This window comes from Neodiprion fabricii, chromosome 5, assembly GCF_021155785.1.
Source record: "Neodiprion fabricii isolate iyNeoFabr1 chromosome 5, iyNeoFabr1.1, whole genome shotgun sequence".
Lineage (NCBI taxonomy): Eukaryota > Metazoa > Arthropoda > Insecta > Hymenoptera > Diprionidae > Neodiprion > Neodiprion fabricii.
In genome coordinates, this window is record NC_060243.1 from 21,668,921 (window position 1) to 21,687,752 (window position 18,832).

Sequence of the window (18,832 nt, forward strand, 5' to 3'; positions counted from 1 at the left end):
GGAACTCAGAAAATGCAGCGAAAAGTGCGTAGGACCAACGGCAGAGAAATTACGACGTACAGAGCACCTGCTGAAAAATGGCGAAAACTCGGATTCTCGTTTTTTGGCTGCCAATCTTGATCCGCTGCTCGCAGCGTAATGGAACTGCGCCCAATCAATTTCTCTCGCAAAATTACGTCGTGATAGTGCATGAAAGAATTTATTCCAGCACTTTTCAAAATCTCGAAAATTTTCGCCAAAAATACTAAGGGTTAAGCCTTACTTATTTTCTGTGCAAAATATTTTCGGTCTCCGATTCGCTTTGTATGACCTTTTTCTGACTGATCGGACCACCAGGAATTCAGAAAATGCAGCGAAAAGTGCGTAGCAACAACGTCAGATAAATTACGACGGAAAGAGCACCTGCTGAAAAATCACGAAGGGAAAAGATTGACCTCATTATATTTTTTCAGTCCGTTGGTCGAGTTATTCGAAAAATGACGAAAGAAAGAACCCGATAAAGGGGGGAGCCTGCTTTAGAGGCTTCAGAAAATCTGTTTTTTCGAGAATTTTTTTGGGAAGGAAAGAAATATCCGAGTAAAACGAAACTTCCAGGGTTCATTGTTTTGTATTTCAACAGTCTTTTTGAATTTTTTCATTAGGATACATGTCATATTATGCCTGGTACAAGAATTTCACCGAGGCGTTTGCATTTGTCGTGCGGCGGGAAAGGTGCAGGTCGCAATTTTCATCTGAAACAAAGAAACCAAAAAAATTTTCACTTTTCAATAGTATAGCTTTTAGTTAAACCAAGAAAATTCCACAAAAAGTGAACAATTCAACAATTTTTCGCAAATTAAAAAAAAAAATCATTTTTGTCGGCAAAAGAATTCACTTTAGATAGTTTAAAAAGTGGGTTAATCTTAACTTTCTCAAGGTTTTTTAGGTTCAACTAGAAGAGAACTTTATCCCGAGTACAATGCAATTCGTCTCGTTTCGATAGGACGTTTAGTTTTTTCCTTATCTATCCCGCCAATTAGGAAAAAGCGTAAAAATGAAAAACCGAGAAATCGTGCGTCTAAGTTTTCGTATATAAAAAATCGTAATTTTCTTGAACTTACCGCAATGATATGCTAATCAGCGATTTCTGGTCCATAGAGTTGCCCTTTAGACTCTTCAAAAAACTGGTTCCAAACCTCAAAAAACTGGTACAGACTCTTCAAAAAACTGGTTGAAAACTTCAAAAAACCGCTCGTATACCTGCTCGACGCTTGCTCACTATTTCTTCTGTAACTCCGAAAATATTCCGAATTTGCGTCTGAAATTTTAGGGACACATTCTTGGATAGTTTGTGAAGACATTTATGCAAAAAAAAATCGATTTTTTGAAGCCTGTAAAGCAGGCTCCCCCCTTAAGTTTAGTCTTGAGTCGCTACGAACAGCGGATTGAACAGTTACAACCGTAAAACACACAATTTCCATTGTAATTTCACGACGTTTTAAGTGCCTTTGCTGAATACCGTAGGGTCAACTTAATCTAGAAAGAATCATCCAAATCGATTCTAAAAGGAAAAGTTTTTCGCTCTACAGCAAAGGAAGATTGAAACCTTCGAATTTTTTCAGACCATTTTTCCCTGCGTTAGAAAAATCCTTGAAATAATTTATTCAGACGCTATACATATGTAGGCGTAATATTGCGAGAGCGAGCGATTGCGCGTAGTCAGAAGTGAGTGCGACGCACGATTTAACAGGTACAGTCGAAAAACCCATAAATCTTGTTTTATTACCAAATTGACCAATTTAATTTTCGTTCCACGATATCTCTTGATTTTTTGCATTATTTGTTGCATGAAAAATGCTTCTGAATATCAGTTTAAGACAAAAAATGTGTCAGAACATGATAATTGAAAGAGTTCAATGGCAATGCTTATCATTTCGTCTGTTTTCAAGATTCACTGAACGTTGGAAAAGCATCATAATAGACATCTACTTACAAAGTCTTTTGAAGATCTCATGTCACTTACTCGTTCGGTCCATACTTCACACGCATTGGTACGTACGTACAGTAATGTGTATCAATGCTTTCCTATCTCGGCTAATTTGTTTACGGTCCGAAATAAAATGCGACTTCGTTTCCATACAAATTATATGACAATGACTCCCATTCTCTCACGTCGGCAGCATCCTCAGTCATTGTCACATAATTCGTACAGAAACGAGGTCGCATTTTGTTTCGGACCGCAAACAAGTTTACCGGGAGGGGTGAACATTAATGAACATTACTGTACATCGTTTGATTAAACTACGTTAGACATGCAATACATTTTCTGATCTACCCGTCGCTCGGTATTTTCATCGGTAAATATTGCCCGTTCACTCGTGAATCACACACAGATATTCGTTTACTATCTCACACTCGCTCAGCCAGTTAACGGGTCATTGTATCAAGAGTCCTCATCTCAGGTGGCAATGACCCCTAAAACTATTCAACATTAATCGCGAGTTCGGACTCCTGCGTAGCAGCGCCGTGGCTGCTATGCCAAGAATTATTCTATTCCTTTTTTTCTTTCTTTCTTTTTTCTATTATCTACTCGAGTATCAATCACTCATATTATTTTTCAGTCTACCATTTTTTGCACATGCTTCCATTGTAGAAGTTGATTATCAGCTGTAACATTTTGCCGTGCAAAGGATTTGTTGCTCGTTCGTTCCAACTTACCTAGAATCGTTTGGATTTCCGACATTGAAGCTTTGTGGGTGTTTTTCATTACCGGCAACAATAAATAACGAGTTGATTGCCGAACATCTTATCGACAAGCAAATTTACCGTATATTTACGCACGATACTTGGAACACCTTGGACCTTGTATTTATCTACGTTCTTCTTATTGTGATAACTCTTAAATCTTGTTTCTCTTCTCGGTAAAACAGCGTTCGGAGATTTTTAGACGATGGCAACTTGGTTGAAATGATTCTTGGAATCTCTTTAATATCTATGCGGACAAGATATAATTTCTGTATTAACAAGAACTCTTAACCATGAAACTGTTATCGACGTTTATTAGCGCAATTGACACATCGCCAAAATATTATTCGAAATTTCGCTTAGTCAAGGAAAATCTATCGAAAGTCATTCTTGCGATAGATGGGTACTTATATTCTATAAATACTTTCTGCGGTGACTCAGTTGTCATGTAAATATAATATGCGATAATTGCAGTTCGAAAACGCAAGCCTAATTACGTACACCGTAAACACGTGGCATGAATTATCGCCGATTTATATTACTTCTTCTCTTATGCCATATTTCAGCGAACAATAGCGATAAATTAATACGTAATCGTATATAGGAACTATTCTTATAACCTCGTTCATTTTTATACGTTTATTTAATTGTAAGTATAAGAAAAAAATCTTGAACACAATGTAACGCAAAGCATTAATCACAGTTAAAGCAAATTTAACGATAATGATCGATTGGCATCAATCAGACGTTTAGTCAGAAATGTTATTATATTCTTGACCTCGAAAATCGGACCGTTGTCTTATAAGAATACTTTTTTCAATCTAAAAATCGTGAGTCCATATTGGTGATAATAATTATAACGATAATTAAAATATTATATCAAGTAAACGTTAGGTTGTGAATACTTTTTTGCGGGTGTACGGTAATTGCAACTTACACAAGAGACGCGATTCTTGTAATTGTTAATAAGAATTCAACAGCCTCGGGGTAAATCTAGTAGACAGGAATTACGATGTAGCAAAGATATAAGAATATACGTTAATGCTACATACTTGGTAAATAATTCTAACGGTTATGTACCTGCTGCATTAATTATCGTAATTAATAATACAGCAGTTTTATGCAGTAGGCTGACTAACGAGAATGTACGTTTTACATACAGCTATCATAACTCATGTATTTATTCGTCTTCGCATACAGATTTGCGTACAAAGGAGATGTCAGATATCTGAGATACAGCCAGTCGCCTTGAGTATCATAATCTCGGTCTCTCGTCGAGCTTGTTGTTCAACTCATGCACAAAGGTTTGTAACTGTGAATCGATTTGATCTATATTACTAGTAAGACTGAGCAAAGGATATGTTATTATCTGTACATATTTGAATCGTTATCTTGAATGTCAATTTCACTGTCCGAATCCGAGAAACATGAATGGTTCATACTTAACCATTAATATTTGTTTTTCTCATAAATTTTTTACTCTGTACGAAATTAATGTGAATCAATAAAATTCTGACAGCTTGCATTTTTACGGGCCTTGATATTCTCGTAATTCCGCCGAAACGATCAGCTGTTTACTCGGTGCGCAGCCATCTTTGTCCAGACAAGGTTGAAGCCCATAGCAAGATTCGCGATGGTTTTAACACCGTTCTTCCATTTTACTATTCTGTTGTTTTTACAGATTAGATTAAAAAGATTTTGCAAACCGTACTTTTGCAGTCTAAATCGAGAAAAACATGAATTCCTGCAGCACACGTGCAATTGCAGCGGCATTACAACCGATCAAACGACAATCTTGACAAAAATTAGTTTGGGTACAAGGAAAACTAAGGAAAGGGGAAATATAACACGTAATGCATACCGATCCTCATGAAAAAGGAGACATTCTTCTTCCCTCGTCTTTTCTTACTTCAGCTTCTTCGACCATCCTCTTATCATTCGTCTTCTTGGACTTTCCCGACAGCGATCTGCAAATTTAGCAGTAGATATAATTCAAGTACGATTGGATCATCGATCTTCGGCATAAATCCGTATGCCGATCCACCTTTGTGCATCATCCTTTCACTGGTGGGAGAAGTTGGCCAAGATCGGTATATAAGCCATCGGTCAAGATCGTATTGGCATAGCGTCGCAGAGTTACGAATAAGATCAGCAACGGACAGCGCCAGACACCTAGAGACATAAAACTCAATTACGACACGATGATGATCCTCGACGGCAGAGCGGCTCTAGGATTAACCCTCCTCCTGGCCACAGTTTGCGCTCGACCAGGTACGTCAAAAATAAACCTTGAAATCAAAGAAAACAAAAATAAAACCCAGGTATTCAAAATATTCCGCTCTAAAAATTGCTCATTATCTATCCGCCTGGTACAAAAACGAGAGCTTCCGGTTCACCGTCGAATGAATAGAATCGGATGTAGCATAATAAAATAATAGCAGCGATTCGTTCAAGCTTGCTACGTAAACGAGAATTTGCGAATTTGACGCTCGATTGTTCGTCCCGATCTTTTCTTTCTTTTTCAGTTTTCACTCATTCTGTTTTATTCTGTTTTTTTATTTTTTGCGTCGCTGTTCCAGGTGGCTACGGAGTGAAGGGAGGACCCCACAGACAAGGACACCATCATGGAGTCGACGCGGAGCGTAAGTTAAAAATAAAAAGCGAAAAAAGATCGACTAACGTAACAAAAATAAAAAAATGCGGTGAAAATTGAAACGTTGTTCCTGATATTCTTTCCTGCGCTTAGCCTGATCTGTTTCATTAGCAAAAGTGTTAACGGTGCGAAAGGATGGTCCGACTCTCGCAAACCCTGCTAGTACCACTTCTCCAGACGCTATTTTACTCTGGGAATTCTCCACCGAATAATCGCGGGATCGTTGAATATTGTGAGAATCGATCGTTTTTGACAATCGTTCCTGATTCGCAGAATCGCGGTTTTTAATTTCCATATTCTCCTTACGCGTTTACTCTGACGTGCGGACGGTTTTGATTTTGTGAAAAGAAAAAAAAAAAACAGTATCAAAATGCATAGGTCGATTAATTACGGCCTAGTTCCATAGATTCGAAAACATTCGAGGCTTTTCGGTTTTTCAACCTCACAATCAAAGGTTTATTACTATCAATCCGGGATATTTCTAGTAAAAAAATTTGAACCGAGTGAACTTATTCGAGAGATTATTAGACTTGAAGTAGTGAAAAAAATTCTGAAAACGATCTGTTCTGCAAGAAGCTTCCTGTGTTTTTTTTTTTCTTCTTTATTACAACCAAAGAAGCTCCAGCGAGTTTTTTTAATTCTCCGGGAACTCGTCCAGTCTAATGTAACGTTTGATTTTTTCTCCCACCTAAAACAGACGGAGAATCAAGCGCAAACGCTAATGCAGGTGCTGGAAGTATAAGCGGCGGCCCCGGCGGAAGCGAAGCAAACGCTAACGCAGATGCGAACGCGAAGGCTGCAGGAATCGGTCTGGCTGGCGGCCAGAGTGAAGCCAGCGCTTCCGCCATTGCTGAAGCCGGAAGCCACGGGCATCACGGCAACATTCGCGACAATGCTGGACCTGCGGGAATCGGCGAAGGGCTGACATTCGACAATCAGCATGTCCCAGGCTTTCCACATGGCCCAGGACAGGGCGATCAGCACGCCCATCACCACGAGCGCGAACATCAACATGGAGCAGGACTCGCGGCCCATGGAGGACCCGGAGTGTTCGGCGAAGAATCTTCCGGTGGCTTCGGAAGTCTGGCTCAAGGGGTGGGAATCAGCGGAGGCCAAAATGGCGAAGGATTCGTCCATGGATCTTCCGGTAGCGGACTAAGTTCGGCTCATGGGGCGGGAATCGGCGGGGGCCAAAACGGCGAAGCATTCGGCCATGGATCTTCCAGTAGCGGACTAAGTTCGGCTCATGGGGCGGGAATCGGCGGGAGTCAAAATGCTGAAGGATTTGGCCATGAATCTTCCGGTAGCGGACTAAGTTCGGCTCATGGGGCGGGAATCAGCGGAGGCCAACATTCGGGAAGTCTGCTGACAGGAGGTGGCGCTGGGTTCGGAGGGGGCGCTCAAGGTCACGGTCAAGGTTCCGATGCCATCAGTGGTTCTGAGGCCAGTTCCTCGGCTGGATCAAACGGCCAAGTCTTGGGCTCGAATTTCGGTGGTTCCCACGGAGATGCAAGTTCGGCGAATGCCGGCGCTTCGGCCGGCGCCCATGCAGGAGGTCAGTGTCAAGTTGATGCGCGTTTTCACAGTTCAGAAATTGATCATTTATATGTTAAAAACTAAAGGCGATCGAGTTTGATGCCCGGGCGATTAAATTTCAAGCGTTTACATCGATGTCGTTTACGGTAATTGAGAATTTTTGTGACGCAGGAAGTGGAAGCCAATCTGGCAGCTACAGCGAAGCCACAAGCGGAAGTTCCAGCTTCGGCGGAAGCAAAAGCACGGCCGATAGCATGGCCTGGTCTTCCGGGGGCGAGAGCGGATCTTTAGCCTCCGCAAGCAGCAGTGCAAGCAGTTAGTAGACCATGATGATCTCTAACTTGGATCCGCAAATAAGCCGATGATGGTTAAATGATTTTTTACTTTTTGTATAATTTATATTTTATTCTTCTATTTTCTAGGCCGTTCTGGAGGAAAGATGATTGGAGTCAAGGGGCGTTAAAACAGAGATGATGCGCGCGATCGGTGATTGCAACAAGTCCTACAAGAAAAAGATCTGGAACTTGGATACGTGCAGATAATTTATGGGCAAAAAAATCAGAAGCAATTACTGTATTCCACTCTGAATGTCTATACATTACACGATAAGATAGCTAGCGAATAACAATTATTACGATTACGACGAATGTTTATCCTTGAATTTTATATAAGTCAATTCGAAATCGATTGTGATAAATAAAGATGTTTGAAAAAATAAAAATCAAAAATGTATTCCTGACTTATTTATTGTTCTATTACCCGTAGAATTAATTTATTCCTTTTTCATTGATCTATCATCAATCACGTTCATATAACATATAATGTTGTACGAACAGGCATTATGTAAATGCGGCGATCTATTCACCGCAATCTGCAACCGTAGGCTATAATAAAAGAAAGAATGAAAATTACATCTCCTTAAGTTTTGTTTTCATTAAAAATCTTTCCCGGCATACAAGACACTGGCTAACGAATAAATAATATACCGATTTGATTTGCACAGCGTATATGATGATGATGATGATGATGGCATAAATTCAACGCTAGAGGTACAATACCGAGGGTCACTTGCCTCTCGACTTGCTATTATCCGCGCGCTAATCATTCCCGACATTTTTAATTAGCATTGTCTATCCGCTTAATCTAATGCGGAAAAAAATAGTATTCCGCCTGAAATTCACTTCTGTCACTGTGTTCACCAGTGCCACTGGGAATGTCCAACAGAATACGTAATGAGGCTGGGAATGACTGGGGCGCGTTTTAACGTCAGTTTGAAAAATGAAACTACATCAATTCGTTTATTTTTTCATGTACAAATTAATTAAAGTAAAGACAGTAATTTCACATTCTAGAAGAAATTTCTGTTCGAAAAATTCTCACCTGAATTTAGGTGTGATCATGAAGTTGTAAAACTATACTCGATTTGATTTGTCTTCTCGCATTCTACTCATTTAGTATCGGATCACGACTGTTACTTTTTTCGATTTCATTTTCAATATTCTTCTTCCGGAGTATAAGAATCAAAATTGTTAAACTTCAAGTTTGTATTTCACTCGTGAACCGCGCAAGGCCGTTTTCAGTACCCACTATATGCGACTATGCGGCTATTTTTCAAAGTCGAAGTAGCTGCGACTTGCTAATTTTCGGCGATAAAAATGATTCAAAAAGTACTTAAATTCTTAAACTCCACTAACTCGCAGCGGCCTCGTCCTTCGTGACGATATAATTACCAGTTGCACGGTGGTTGAATTGATTACGCACAGGTTTTACCGTGATGCTATAATGCGACCTCGCCAATGAACTCGTTCACAGTCAAGTTTATGCACGGACAAGAAAAACCAACTCGGGCCTTTCACACTCACGGAAGCTACGGTTTGTCTGCCTGCAGTCGGGTAAATTTCACGAACCTCATGCATATTCATAATTCCACCTTACCACGCCAAGCAATTTACCACAAACTCTCAACTATTTTTATTCCCAACGCTTCTTATTCTTCCTTTTTATATTCTTCGGAAAGTTTATTCTATTTTCGTATGGTTGGGAATGTCCTCCAGCGTACAGACGAACGCTTTCCATAGGGTCAAAACACGGCGCGGTCAACCGTCGAAATTTCGTCCGTGAACCGTCTGCACCAACGGAATATTATTTCCTCCGCGTTATGTCCACGCATATACACAGGTATGTACACTGTACACACGTTTGGAAATAGAGAGACGACACAGAAATCGGGTATAAAACTGGAGACGGACACCGATGATGCTTCAGTCACATGACAGCCGTCCACTTGGCACAATCCACTCGAGACAATTAGTCTAAGAGTAATTATACGCACGTGACATTTCAAAAAAAAAAAACAAACAAAAAAAAAAAAAATAGTCTAAACGTGTTTTCTCCAAGACAGACTGCGAGGAAACAAAAATAATTTGTCGTTGTTGAGAGGAAATATTTTTTACACGGCCTTACTAAGTGAAGAAGAAACACACGTACGAACAAAATGAAGATAATCTTGGCCTTGGCGATATTCTTTATATCAGGTAAGACCAGAGATCACCATTTCTTTATCTTCTTCTTCTTCTTCTTCGTCTTCTTATTACTGCGCTTAAGCTTCAAAAGTAACAAATTTAATGCGATGCGAAAAATATTTATGTTTATTTGATCAACGAATACCCATCGGTGTATAGAATCTCACACTCACTGCTTAGTATACTCATAAATTACTGTTAAGTGGCTATTTGTTGAAACCAATGGAAATAAGCAACACTAACAAATACAAAATAGTAAAAAATACGAAGAACATATTGCGCAATCACCGACCACGCATGTACATTGATATCTGCTTATTAAGAGTCTCATCGCGTTAAGCACTAAACTCAACTATTCCTGCCTGTATGTATAAGTGATAAAATAAAAAAAAAATTAAAAAATTAAAAAATGCCACTGCAGCACTGTAAGGAAACTGAATTTTTAAGTAGAACCTGGTCGTGTAATCGTCGAGACGACGACTTTTGGTGGGTTAAGATGAACGGAACTTTTTCTATCCCTATTTTTCGTACCTTCTTTTTAAGATTATTTTACTTTTTCTACCCGTCAACACTGAATATTTCAACGAGGCTCTTCGCTTCGCGTCAAGTTTTTTCTGCTTCTTATTTTCACTCCCAAGTGGGCAAATAGCCACAACGCATTATCGAGCATCTCTAATCCTGGTGATGGACATGTGTAGAAACTATCGAGAGGCACGTCGGTCGTTCACTCCATCATATTCCATAAAAGCTAAATCAGAAGCTAAAGCAGAAACTAGAGCCTTTTACTAAGTTATCTGTACTTTCGTATTCACGCAATTAACCTGAAACAGCCCACTGATAGCCCAGTTCTCGGTACCATATTCCTTAAAATTAAGCACGCTCCTGCATTCGGTCCCGTATAGCAAGAAACTTGAATTGGTTATGCCAATTTCTAGACTGTGCAAAATTGAAAGTCCACGTGTAGATTTCGTATGACCCGTTTATTTAACTGGAAAAGACGTCTGTAGCAATTTTTAGTCTTCAGACGTCAAACGACGGATCATAAACGTCATTTGAACGTAATTTTGGTTTTGTGCGGTATGTGTTATGATTGAAAGCTACAAAAAAATTAATTTCCCACAGCTCGATCGGAGTCTGGTTTCTATTTTCCTGACCAGTTGTCAGCGCACGCAGCGAGTCATAGCGAAGCCAGTTTCAACGGTCAGGGAAACGCTTGGGCCCAGAGCCAGAGTAACGCTGATGCCCAGAACAATCGGGATGGTGGACCCGGTAGACCCGGCGGACCGGGTCAATTTCAACCCGGAAATGCACCACCGCAATTCGCTGGTCCGAGCCAAGGAGGATTTTACCCCGGAAATAATCCGCCGCCTTCATTCGGTCCTGGCCGTGATCAGGGTGGATCAGCAAACGCCATCAGCCAGGCGAACGCGCAGGGATTCGGCGGAAACTATCAGCAAGCGGGACTCGGGTGAGTTTGAACGTTGAACGTTCCGTAAGCTCCTACTCTCGGAATACTGAAGGTGGAGCTTAGGTGGAAAGTTTTGAAAAAAGTCGACTGTCAAAAAAACTGATCGCAAACCGTTAGTTGAATTATCTCCTTGTGTTGCAGGTTCGCGCAGCAGGGTTGGAACTCGAATGGGTTGTCCAATTCGAACGCTCAGAGTCAGGCGGCTGCGCAGAGCAGCGGAAACGGCGGCTTCGCGAATTCTCAGACCAATTCACAGGCCCAAGGCGGATTGGCGCAGAGTCAAAGTAACGCGCAGTCTCAGTTGAGCGGATTCGACGGCAAAGGTTACCCGTACAATTCGATCGCAGGTTCGACTTCCGGTAGCCAGTCAAACGGCGCTGGGGGCTCGAGCGCTGCCAGCGCCGCCAGTGCAGCATCAACGAGCTTTGTAGGGGGCATTCCAGTCGCCAGCGCAAGCGCAGCAGCTGCAGCAGCATCCGCGGGAATCGGTGGCAGCGGTGGTTCGTCGAGCAGCGCCAACAGCGTTGCCACTTCGTCCGGGTTCAATCAAGGGTTCCAAAACGTACCCCGTCAGCCGTGGTTCACCCAAACCAGGGTTGGCGAAGATGCAAGCAGCTCGGGCAGCGACAGTTTCAGCGCTAGCAGCGATGAGGAATAGACAAAAAAAGACTGAATAATTTTGGGGAGCCTCTTAATCGGTGGGAGATTTTTACGTGAGCTCTAATTAAAACGAATCGTAATCGCAGTTTTTATCATAGTGAAACACGTAAAAAAAAAGTAGTTCTTCAAATCGTAAACAAATACGTGCTACGTCATTGCTTCATTCTCCACACCTTGGCGTATTTTAAGACAAAATTAACAAGCTTTGGATCGGTGGATTTAGACAATCCTATCTCGAGATATTGCACCTTGGAGTTTGGCACTAGCGCGAGTACCGCTAATACTCGCGCTAACGGCTGGAGATCTTAAACTGCGATATCTTGGGATTCTTTGGTCAGAAATCGACGATCTAAGGCTCATTGAAATTGATTGAACGCCTGCGTGAACAATGAAAAAGTAGTGAATTGAGAACAAAGGAAAAAACTCATAACTCGGCTTGTAATTTTTTCTTGAGTACCGTGTCAGAGGGGAATGTAAACCTTTGAAAATTGCCGCTTCCACCATGATTTAAGATCTTATATAAATAGTCTGATATTACGGTATCTTAAAGCACGTGGTTAAAAACTAAAAAAGAATGTAATGATTAGTAGTTTAAAATAACTGAGTGGGTCCGCTTCATAATTACCGCGATTTTGTCTCTACTAACATAATGTATCACGCCTCTCTTCAGTTCCTTTAGCCAATTATTAGACCGGTCGAGTCGAGGTAGTTAAAACTTTGACTTTTGCATCCACAAACGAAAAATCTCGTCGCTGAATTATCCGGGTAGTTACAGTCTTTGTTCATTTTTATCCAATCAATTTTTTTCGAAGGAAGCTCCATTCATAATATCTCCCACTTGATTGCTCTATTCATTACATATTTATTACTCTTCGGAAAGATCATCGGCAATGTATAAAATACAACTTCGCCACGATCGCGGAACGAATCGCCTCGAGCAACGATGATATTGCTGTAATATGCGCATATATGTGTTCATGTGTAACTTGCATGTAAATGTCAATTTGAATATATATTATACGTCTGTACCGTGTTAAGGAAGACCACAAACACTGAACAGCCGGGAAATACCCGATTGGATAATTTTGTACGGGTATATGCCGAGCCCCCAGGCTACAAATTCATCGAGTCAATCTTTTGAAAGTATCTACCTGTCGTCTCCTCAATTGGTACGCGGATGTAATGCCTTATAAATTACCACAAGCGGTATAAACAGTGGCATTATGCCATATCGCAGGTACTATTTATTAACCAGCATACACGATAATTTATACAACCTCTTTTTTGGTTTCAATAAATGTTTATATTTTAATACGTATTTCAGTGTTAACAAATTACATGTCTTTACTTTTACCCTGCACTCCTTTCCTCGTCACTCGTTTCTGTACAATTACATTACAAATAGTATTGAGCAAGTACTAATGTGTACACTAACCTGCGAGTTAATTTCGTAAGTCCAGTTCTCGGTCTTGAGGTTTTCATTAAGAGGTGAAAAGTCGACCCAAACATGCTTGCTGTTAGTTTCATTGGAACGAAACATCACTGAACGATTGATAATCGCTCTGACTATTCGTACAGTCGAAATAAAGTTCGAAGCGCGTCTCAAACGGCGGCCATGTTGACTTTTTCGTAAATCCGGTCCGTCGTTCCGCTTTTTCTCGCTCGTGTCTAGCCGTAATAAAAATCGATGCTTTACTCATCGAAAATATCAATTTTTATCTCGCTGTTAAACAACGCTCGCAATATTTATACCGAAATTGCGTGTTGTTATAAAATTATATTCGTACGCACGCTCACAAGGATTCCAACAAGGCGGGACGCGTCATCTTCTTGCTTCTTGGAAAGCACGTAAACTCATGGCCAGTCGGTTACGAAAACATTTGATTGCGTCATCGATGACCGACTACACTCGTGTACCGATCGTGGCTATAATTATATCGGTACATGTGTCTGGACTTCTTGTGTGCCGTACTCGGTTATACGTGGTCAAGGATCACTGGGCGGGAATAAACGTTGTACGCATGTAATATGCACACCTATTCGCATCAAAATAAATTTCTTACTCTTCTTCTTTTAATAAAATTCATTCGGCAAATTCCGAAACGAAATTACGAATCTTCATTCTCGCAAACTTTCTTGAATCGGTTTAAACTTTATGCGAAGAAAATACCGATTGTATGGTAAAAACTGATGACTGTTTAATGATATAATGTATAACCCAAGTATGACTATTTGATACCATCACCGGTATTACGGATATTACGAGTCGCTGGGAATTGTGCAAGTTTTTGGAAGATGGGAAACGTGATAAAAATACGTATGAAATGATAATTATACCGAGTTTTGAGAAAATTTGCATATTCAATTCAGCCAGGCCTAACGACAGTTACGATTAGTTTTTCATTTTTTCCTTCTACTGTGGCATGAAAGTATCATTAAAGCTTGGGTGCATATAATTAGGGAATACTTACCGAACGCAGCCTTGGTTGGAATTGTGAGCAAGTCCGTAGGCGAAAACTCGGGGCCCCGGCCTCCGAAGTTTCTTTGGACAATTGGCATCGTTACGCGAATTTGCGAATGTCACTTCCTATGCTCGCATCATGTAATACGATGCGCCAAAATAGACAATTAAATGACGATTCGCTAGCTGTTTCAACACCCAACCCGACATTCTGGTTTCTCTTTCTGGATCAGCAGCTCACTCTCAAGGTTCGCGGGAAACGAATTTAGACCATTTTTTGTACACGGGCACCGAACCGTTCACAAACTGTATCCGACACTCTATGCGTACCTTATACCGCGAATTTATTCAACGCGGTACACGTATTAATTCGCATTGTTCGTTCCGTCGTCATAAAAAATACCCACAGCTCGTTTATTCGAATTTTTTTTCTTCCTTTTCTTCTCATTTCATGATCAGAAGCGTAAAAATAATTCCCGGTTAGCCTTTTCCAGTATATTCAGTCTGCTAGCACGGTAATATTTTGTGACCAAGCACATCTTTATTCGTACCAACGTTTTTTACCTCTAGATTTGATGTGCATTGAAAATGCTTGATTAAAGATGCAATTTTTTTCTTGAAAATTGGGGAATACTCTTCAAAATCACATTCAGAAGTTATCTAATCGATTATTAAATCACGTGCTGTTCACAAATTATTGATATCCTTAATTTATATTTTCACATATTACCAAAGTACTCTGATCATAGTGATAATAATAAATATGCTGCGTGTAAAATTTAGAATCCAAACAAGTGAATAAAAACAAAATCGAGCTTTGCGATCCGGTACGAAAATAACGGGCACAGAAAACGCGTGGGACGTCATAATTTTTTTCTCATAGCTGGACGACCTTACGCGCAATTTGCTGCATATTATTAAGCCATAGCCTTGATTTTACAAAGGCATAATGGTATGTTATGTGCTAATGAAAATTGTGTACCATCAAACTTACTTGTCCAATTAACGTGGGATAAAATGTACATTATACATCTTTATATTCATGTCTGCCGAGAAATTGTTCAATCCGGTTGATTCTTTTTTTTCACAATTTATATCTCTGCATAATGTTTATTGATATATTTATGTTGATGGTATTGCCTCTAGTTTCTCTAAATTATTTCCTAATTCTGACGATTAACAACGATGAACAATTTTTACAAATGATAACTTTATTACACGCGCAAAACAACAAAAACGTGTATGTAAATAATTTATTTATTCACATACTACACTGTATATTATATTATGTACAGGACAACGCGAGACGTTTACATAAAAAAAATCTTTTCGTTTATTTTACGAATTGGATTCAAGTTTTATCACATCGCAGCACTACTGTAGATTATATTCGAGCGTTACAATAGAGCATAACATTATCTGTATACATAGGGTTTATGTATATCACTGTTATGCATTTATACTTATCTGGTCAACGTCCGCGATTTACGGTGTACATAAATTTGACAGCAATAAGCAATTGAAATTTTTTTATAAAAAAAAAAAAGAAATAGAATAAACGGAATAACTTGCTTTCGTGCAACACCCGCGATTGCATAACGAGGACAAATACAACAATTATAAATTATGTTTTACATTTTTTTCTTCTCTTCCAAGTAATTGCACATCGTGGTTCAATACAGTTCATCATTATTACAGTTATTATTTTTATAGTTGTCGATGTCCATTGATTTCCATTCTATCACTATCGAAATTATACTGTATAATGACAATGGTATTAATAATAATAATAACAACAAACTAAGAAACAGTTATTTCGTCTCGGGATTCTTAGTATTGTGGTTCACTTTTTCGTTTAACGAAACTTCCCAGCGTTAACCTTGTACGTTCCTTTGCCCTTGTCGTTAATCTCAACTTGGCTGGAGCTGAAGACACCTTTGGCGCCATCGACGGTGCCGGACTTGCTTATACCCTCGTCGGCATCACCGATACGTGAAAAGATGCTGTTTAATGGATAAGAATGGGAGAAAAAAATAAAATAGAATTATGAAAAACGAAAACGAGGGTTTTCAGGTGTGGAGGATCGATAAATAAATAAACAAACACGTAAGGCCGATCCCGTCTCTCCACGTCACTCAAAATCAACTCACCCAAAACCATGGTCAGGTCCACCAAAATTCGACCCCGCCTTCGCGTCCGCCTCTGCTTGCGCCGAGCCACCTCCGATTCCGCCGCCGTAACTTCCAGCCGGGTTCGCCAAACCTCCGGGAACGCCGCCGTAGCCGCCGTGGATGCCGCCTCCGCCGCCGGGGTAACCCCCGTAACCTCCGTTGCCAAGGCTTCCACCATTCGCACCGGCATTTGCAGTGGCACTCGCAAGGGCATTCGCACTCGCGCTGCCGCCTCCACTGCCCCCCCAGCCTCCATTGCCTCCCCAACCTCCGGAGCCAAATTGGCCGTTGCCACCACTTGGATAGCCCTGCTGGAGTCCTTTGTTCCCGCCGTAAATCCCAGAGCCACCGCTTCCCAAGCCTCCGGCGATCGCACCAGAATTCGCACCCGCACTAGCACCTCCGCCGCTCCCGAAGCCGGGTTGGCCGTAACCGCCGCCGCCACCGCCATAGCCTTGGTGAGCACCTTGGTTATAACCGCCGCCGTAACCCTGATTGCCACCGTTGCCCCTGATGCCTCCGACACCTCCTTGGCTTTGGCCGAATGCACCGCCCTGGGACTGTCCGTAACTTCCACTCTGGCCTAAGCCATGGTTTCCGCCTCCGTAACCGGCCCCGGCAGCTATTCGGAGGAAAAAGGAAAAAACAGGATTTGTTTGGTTGAATATGCGAGATTTTGAGGATTTTTATCGGATTTAATCAGTGAGTTTCAGAGTTCGAATTAAACTTGATCCATGATTTGATTTTATCTTGAAACTACACACATTTCTCGATTACGTTATTCAAATATTTCCATGCAGGTGAAGCTAGAGATTCTGTTACGTATACTTCGGTTTTCATTGCATAGTTTTTACGTATCCGCAAAGTTTAAATTTGGTCGCTGAAACAAGTGTGTACAAAACAGTCCGTTGTTTAGCCTGATTCAAACTCCACCCGACGGAAAATGTTTATTCAAATTATTTCGTACCTCCGGCGTTGGCGGCAGCGCCGCTGTATCCGCCACCGAAATTGCCGCCGCCGAATCCACCGCTGCCACCTCCTTGATATCCGCCGCCACCTCCTTGATATCCGCCGCCACCTCCTAAGTGACCGCCGCCGCTTCCTTGATATCCACCTCCGGCTCCTAGATTTCCACCATTGGAGTATTCGAAACCCTTTCCCAAGCCTCCGGCCTGACCGATGTCAGAGATGGAACCGCCTCCGGTGTTCGTGCTTCCAGCTGATGCGGTCGCACCTGCCGAACCGCCACCGCTTGCGTAGGAAGTTGAGCTCGATTTAGCATTTCCGCCTCCGCTGAATGAGGATGCGGATGAGCTCGCACTGCTGAACGCGCCAGCGCCGCCGAATCCTGCTCCGCCTCCGCCGCGACGCGCTCTATGGTGATCTGGAACATTTTTCAAAATCATGATCTTCGTGTGTGAGAGAATCACGAGAATTCCTCAATACGTATTTTTGAATAAGAGCGTTCGTATATCGGTACAAATGCACAAAGAGTTCGGTCAAACGAAACGGTCAATTGTAAACGCGTGCGATTCAAATCCTTGAGTCCCACCGATAGAATTTAATAAATTGCGTCAAGTTTTACGTAACAAAAATTTTATAACTGCACAAAAGTGAAGTAGAAAATTAAACCGTAGCGTCCGTCAGTCGAACAGAATTCAAATTTGAATACAGTGGCGGGAAAGTCCGTTGAAATTCGATTACCGTAAAGGTTGGTAAAGCACCGTCACTCGTACCGATAAAACAAAATTTAAATACAAGTTCAAGTTTCTCAATTCTTCGATATCGAAGTTCAGAATATTTACCTTCAGCCTGAACGCTAACCGCGAGTATGGCCAAAAGGCCGATGAGTTTTGCTTGATGCCGTTGCATGACTGACTGTGAGCATCACGCCTCGGATCGGTGTATTTATAACGAGATCCTCGCTTCCTTCTCCCTTTCCTCTCTCTCTCTCTCTCTCTCTCTCTCTCTCTCTCTCTCACTCTCTCTCTCTCGCCATTGCTGATCAGGATGCGCACGGTGTTGTGACTTCTTCATGCGGGACCCCGGCTAACAACGAGGATCAAGGCTGCCAATTCCAACCTTTTCTTCGACAACAGCTGATGCCGGTTGTCTCTGAGTAATTTCTTTATTTTTTTCCAAACAGACATTGTCTTTGGGCCTCTTCCCCCCTCCATAATATTCGGGGAAGAGTGATTGGTTCGCGTTGAGAAAAAAGAAACGGACAAAAGATCGAAACGATAGGCGATAAATAAGCGACGCGTTAACCGATTGATCTGCACAAGGTCTGGGTTAAAGTGATTGTAAATCTGTCGGGTCAAGAGGAATATGAGCGCTACTAACATCAATTATACAATATCAATCGTTTTTATGCCAGCGAATTCATTTACTGCAACACTCACACGCAGAGATTTCCGTGAAAACCGCATTCACGCTGCGAATTCAACTATTTAATTTTTAGTACAAATATAAAGTTTGTCGTAAAAACAACTTCTGCAGTTTAGTGCAATTAAACGAATGTAAAAAAGATATGGTTGAGTAATAATTATAATAAGTCACAGTCTGAATTATACAGAAATATGAAAATAATGTTTGGGGGGCATATTTTTATTTTAACAAACGTTAATTCAAACAAGC

At 41.2% G+C, this 18,832-nt stretch overlaps 3 protein-coding genes and 1 long non-coding RNA gene across 6 annotated transcripts; 2 read left to right on the forward strand and 2 right to left on the reverse strand.

Moving 5' to 3' along the window:
* Positions 1–3,840: 3,840 nt before the first annotated feature.
* Positions 3,841–4,902, reverse strand: LOC124183280. Its single transcript, XR_006870954.1, has 3 exons — positions 4,769–4,902; positions 4,586–4,691; positions 3,841–4,390 (listed from the first exon to the last, which is right to left on the reverse strand). It is a non-coding gene; the product is annotated as an uncharacterized LOC124183280 (long non-coding RNA).
* LOC124183279 (keratin, type I cytoskeletal 9-like) lies at positions 4,835–7,645 on the forward strand. Of its 3 annotated transcripts, none has more exons than XM_046571583.1 (6): positions 4,835–4,995; positions 5,304–5,366; positions 6,075–6,566; positions 6,723–6,932; positions 7,085–7,228; positions 7,336–7,645. In XM_046571583.1, the coding sequence occupies exons 1-6, from the start codon at positions 4,926–4,928 to the stop codon at positions 7,374–7,376; spliced, it is 1,020 nt and encodes a 339-aa protein (XP_046427539.1). In that variant the 5' UTR covers positions 4,835–4,925; the 3' UTR covers positions 7,377–7,645. The 3 variants fall into 3 exon arrangements, with proteins under 3 accessions (XP_046427539.1, XP_046427538.1, XP_046427536.1); XM_046571582.1 differs by having other exon boundaries at positions 6,075–6,494; positions 6,573–6,932; XM_046571580.1 differs by having other exon boundaries at positions 6,075–6,932.
* A 1,435-nt stretch (positions 7,646–9,080) lies between these two features.
* LOC124183284 (spidroin-2-like) lies at positions 9,081–12,881 on the forward strand. Its single transcript, XM_046571587.1, has 3 exons — positions 9,081–9,447; positions 10,558–10,903; positions 11,045–12,881. The coding sequence occupies exons 1-3, from the start codon at positions 9,408–9,410 to the stop codon at positions 11,559–11,561; spliced, it is 903 nt and encodes a 300-aa protein (XP_046427543.1). The 5' UTR covers positions 9,081–9,407; the 3' UTR covers positions 11,562–12,881.
* A 2,452-nt stretch (positions 12,882–15,333) lies between these two features.
* LOC124183282 (glycine-rich cell wall structural protein-like) lies at positions 15,334–18,150 on the reverse strand. The gene is made up of 4 exons (XM_046571585.1): positions 18,001–18,150; positions 17,163–17,579; positions 16,175–16,817; positions 15,334–16,027 (listed from the first exon to the last, which is right to left on the reverse strand). The coding sequence occupies exons 1-4, from the start codon at positions 18,065–18,067 to the stop codon at positions 15,880–15,882; spliced, it is 1,275 nt and encodes a 424-aa protein (XP_046427541.1). The 5' UTR covers positions 18,068–18,150; the 3' UTR covers positions 15,334–15,879.
* Between the last annotated feature and the right edge of the window lie 682 nt (positions 18,151–18,832).